Below are 4,933 nucleotides of genomic sequence, written 5' to 3' on the forward strand. Positions count from 1 at the left end.
AGGAACAAACCTTGTGAATAAAATACATAAACATTATTCAATTTTTTAAGTATCTTTGACACCCCCCAAAAGACAATTAAAAACAAAAATTAGGAGATCCATTAATAAGACCAGAGTAGGGATTACATATTATCAACTATGTAACTACGGAGTCTAATAAACCCTAACATTTTTTTTTTTTTTTTTGGTAGAGAGTCTGTCCTTTAAAATAAGTGCAGAAAAATAAATAAAATAAGTGGAACATTCTACATATTCCAAGTGCCCAAAATATTCTCTTCCTGGAGCTCGACAGGTGTGCAAAACACGACTCCTTGGAAGAGGTGGGCGTGGGAGCTCCATTAGCGGGCTCTGGCGGCATTAATAATTCATAGAGGTGCCCTCTGTCTTCTTTCAGATAGGCCTAAGGGTTTACTTTAATGTACAACATGCAGTAGAGAGGACGGGAGGATGAAGATTAGAGAGAAGAGGAGGCTGCAAAGCCATCCCACTATATTTGCTGCCTTTTGAAAAATACAAACTGTGTTTTGAGCGAACACATCATCCCTTGTAGGGATCTTAGATTCCTGACAGGGCTGACTATGTCCCCCTCCCCACCAGTGGCTCAATCTTATCTAACTAGCATGTGTGAAAGTCAATTTCTTTTATACTCAGGAATCTATGGAATCAAGCTTATTTTGTAATTTAATCTTAACTCATAGCAGCACTAATGATAGTTAAAAATTATTCTAAAAATTAAAAATATTTTCATACACCTTTTTTTATGTACCTGGGGAACAGGATTCATGCACATTTTTGATATGTTCTTATACGAGTATTAAAATATTACTGGGATGGAGGCTGGGGGGCTGGGTGAAAAAGGTGAGGGATTAAGAAGTACAAATTGGCAGTTACAAAATAGTCACAAGGATATAAAATAAAGTACGGCATAAGCAATATAGTCAATAGTATTGTAATAACTATGTATTGTGTCAGATGGGTACTAGACTTATTGGGGGGATCAATTCATAAGTTATATAAATTATCTAACTACTATGTTATATACTTGAAACTAATATAATATTTAATATCAACTATAACTGAAAAATTAAAAAAATGATATTACTAATAAGTGGATCCAAGTTCACAGAGAGTAAAGTTTACTTGATTTAATTTAAATAACCCAATCACTGGGATCATGACCCTGATTGTGGGTGGAGACTGTGTCCCAGGGACTATAAAAAGCCAGAGTGTCTGAGCTCAAACCCACTTCAGAGAGAAGTGAAAGCTGGAAGAGGTAGAGATGCAGAGTTCAGACCTTCAGGACCTTACCTGGAAGTCTGCAAATCAAGGTAACGGATCTCTGTCTGGGTTACTTCTGCTGGCTCATTTCCCTCTCTTTGGCTACAAGTATCTTTCGAATGTCTTTACCTTTGCATCTCAGGAGAGAAAGAATCTGTCTTATCTTGTGTCAGAAAATTTTTTTTTATCTTCCATTCTAACATCATCATTTAAATTTTTACATATTAACTCTTGGTCATTTTTTATACATACATGTGTTTGTGCTTTCAAATACAGTATGTGCTTTAAAATTGTTTCTTTTTATTTTCTAACATTTCTTCAAGGCTTTTCTGGGTTTTCACTTTAATATATTTACCATTTTCAATAGCTGTATTATAACTAACTGAATCGTTTCATTATTATATAAATAATTTTGGATCATTTCTGATCATAGATAATATTGGAAAGGACTTCTTTTTTTTTATAAATGTAGCATTTTTTTCTTTTGAAAAATTGTTTTCAAAGGTGGGTTAGGCAAGTACCTTTTTTAGATTGCAACCATTCATGTTCAATTTGCCTTAAAAGTCAAGTATTTGGAAATGGAGTTCGGGGATTTGAGGATGAAAGTTATCTCTGTTGTCACTCAGCCATGTGCCATCAGACTGGAATAACATTCAAGAAACAGAAGGCTCCCCTAAACTCCACATTGCTCCTAGGAATCATTGCTCCTGTCTGTGATCACACACTTTGTATCTCCAGAGTCTAGCTGAGCCGGGAGCATGGAAAACTCCTAGTAAGTTATTTGTTAGATGGAGAATATGTTTCAGGATATTCTGGTAACCCAGTTTTTTATCCTTAAAATTGATTCTCTGATGGGCATCTCATTTGGTTTGCAGTGGTTTTTGCTAGTTTTATTCACATATGATAATTTTCCTTGAAATTTCAAGGTCTCCTTAGTCACCTTTTTGTGATGATTACAGTAGGATTGGTTTTATTTTTATGATCGTATCTAGATATGGAAATTCTTTTTCTTAAACTGCAGGTAACCTACTGACTAGGACTCCTAGATCCTATTAAAGACCCAGTTGGACTCTGCTCCTGCAGAGAGAAACTGGTCAGAGCAGACACGACTTCACCTGGAATTCCCCAGACAAGGTAAACTGCCCTACCTGAAAAGACGATGTCCACTGTCCTATTTCTCTCTCTTGTGACCATTTAGATTTTGGAAAGTTTTGATAATTTTTCTCACAAACTATGCCTTTACTATTGTGCTCTGGTGACTTAGCGTCACTGTCATGTATAAACTACAGACTTATATTATTTGATTTTTGTATTGGGTTTAGGTACATCTTCATTATTGAAGAAAAGTGCCTGATCATTCCCAGGAGCTAATAAAGGGTCATTTGAACTCAGCTTACCACTAAGGAGTGATCTTGAGAAATCATGTCTGCCAGTCTGAGAGAAGAAGCCACCTGTCCGGTTTGTCTGGAACTTTTCTCCAATCCCATTTCTCTCTCCTGTGTGCACACTTTCTGCTACGACTGCATACAACTTTGGCTGCTAGAAAGGAAGGATATGAAACTGACCTGCCCCATATGTCGAGAAGTAACTGACAAAGCCCCTTTGGAGGAATGGCAAATTAGAACACTAACGCTTCTTACCCAACAGCACGGTTTCCTACTGGAGCAAAGTCTGCATATGAGAAAAGAGTTCCTGAAGTTCCGGGAGGATATGACCCTGGATGCGGTAACCGCAAACTCCCGCCTTGTCCTCTCCAATGACCTAAGGAAAGTCCACTGTGGAAAGATCTGCCACGACCTGGTGGATGATCCCCAGAGATTCACTCACATGGCCTGTGTCCTGGGAACCTCGTGCTTCTCCTCTGGCTACCATTATTGGGAGGTAGAAGTGGAAGATGGGAAAGACTGGGCTCTGGGGGTCTGCAAGCAATCAGTTGACAGAAACAGGAAGAGCGGTTTCTCCTCTGAACATGGCTTCTGGGTCATCAGCATGAAGGCAGGAACCATCTACTCCAACTCCATCCCAGAAACCAGAATTTCTGCGAGCCCTGGCCTTAGCCACATAGGAATTTTTCTAGATGTTGAGATAGAAGAAATCAAGTTTTTTGATGTTAGAAATGATGCCCTCATCTACATACACAGTAATTTCTCTTGTTTTGAATCTTTACATCCATTCTTCTGTCCTGAGTTGCCTGGAGAAAGTGGCAGCGGTGGCACCCTGAGCATCTGCTCTTGACAAGTTCACAATGTTCTTTCTACCACAGAATTCTTGGGCTAGCACCATTAAGCCCCTATCCTAACCTGCCTCGATTGGTATAACTTACCAAAACTATAGGCTAGTGGGGGAAGAACTAGAAAGGGCCGTGAAGATATAAGGAAAGAACAATGAGAGCGAGACTGACTTCCAGCGGAGGCTAATGGAGTCAGAGCAACTCAAATATATCCACCTAGGTCAGGAAGGAAGTGTATGAGGGAACAGAAAAACTTACAGAGGCCCTCAGAATCTCTCGCTCTCCTAGAATGTACTTGATTTGAGTGGCTCTATTTGACTATAAAGGCCCAGATGCTGTAACTGGGCTGGACCAGTTCTCAGTCCTGGCTTCTCATTACAAGCACATGAAGAACTATCAAAAATTCTCACGTCCATAACCACAACCCAATCCAATCAAATTGGAATCTCTGGGGATGAGACTCTGAAAGAAATCTTTACCAAATTTTTTAGGTGATTTCAGTGTGCAGCCGGGATCGAGAACCACTGGATTAGAACATTGATTCCAAAACTTTGTTGTGCATCGGGATCCCTGGATGGATTTAGATCTGGGATGGGGTCCAAGAATTTGCATTTGTAATAAGTTCCCAAGTGATGTTGGTGGGGACCACACTCCGAAACCCGTGGACTAGAGGACACTGTGTATTTTAATTTTAATTCTTACATTTGTCAATTAATTAATTAAATTTCAATTAATTTAAAATTAATTTTGTTTTAATTTTAATTTCTGCATTAAAAACAAACAACCCCTAGAACAACGGAAGAGATAGGAGGGAGGAATGAGGAAGGTCTGAGCTGGGATTAGATCAGTGTGTTAACAAAACTCACAAGGCGTTGTGGACACTCTTGTCTACTGTTCTCTCGTACTTCTCCACATCCATCACAGGATTTTCATCATCAATTCTGAAACCCTTATTAGCACCCAAAGAGTATGTGATTGCTCACTATAATGACCCAAGTCATATTTGGTTTCTGTAAGAAAAAGGCAAGCTTTTTTCCTTAGGAAGCAACCAGGAAAAAATGGTAGAATTTTCTGCCTCTTAAGAAGTTACTATCTTTGGACAGCTTCTAAGTGCTGGTGAACGCTGATGACCCCAAGATATTCACCGCCATGCCCTGTGTCCTGAGTGGCTCGCTTCACCCCTGGCCTTTGCTGGGAGGTGGAAGTGGGAGAGAGGAGTGGGCTCTGGGGCTCTGCTGGGCCTCTGTTCACCGAATCCTTTAAAAACACCTGTTCCTCTCCACAGGCCAGAATTTCTGCCAGCCCTCACCTCCACTGTGTAGAAAATTTCCTAAATACTGAGTTGAAAAAATGAAGTTTTTTGATGTTAATGTTGGTTCCCTCACTATAAAGTTAGTTCTACTGCCAAGAGAAGGCAGCACTGAA

The 4,933-nt window shown here is 39.6% G+C and overlaps 1 protein-coding gene across 1 annotated transcript; it reads left to right on the top strand.

Annotated features, from left to right (window-relative positions):
* Positions 1-2,700: 2,700 nt before the first annotated feature.
* Positions 2,701-3,844, top strand: RFPL4B (ret finger protein like 4B). Its single transcript, XM_039865248.1, has one exon. It carries the CDS (start codon positions 2,701-2,703, stop codon positions 3,511-3,513), a length of 813 nt encoding a protein of 270 aa, XP_039721182.1. The 3' UTR covers positions 3,514-3,844.
* Positions 3,845-4,933: the final 1,089 nt, after the last annotated feature.

The sequence above is a fragment of the Pteropus medius genome, unplaced genomic scaffold (genome assembly GCF_902729225.1).
Source record: "Pteropus medius unplaced genomic scaffold, Ma_sr-lr_union100, whole genome shotgun sequence".
NCBI lineage: Eukaryota > Metazoa > Chordata > Mammalia > Chiroptera > Pteropodidae > Pteropus > Pteropus medius.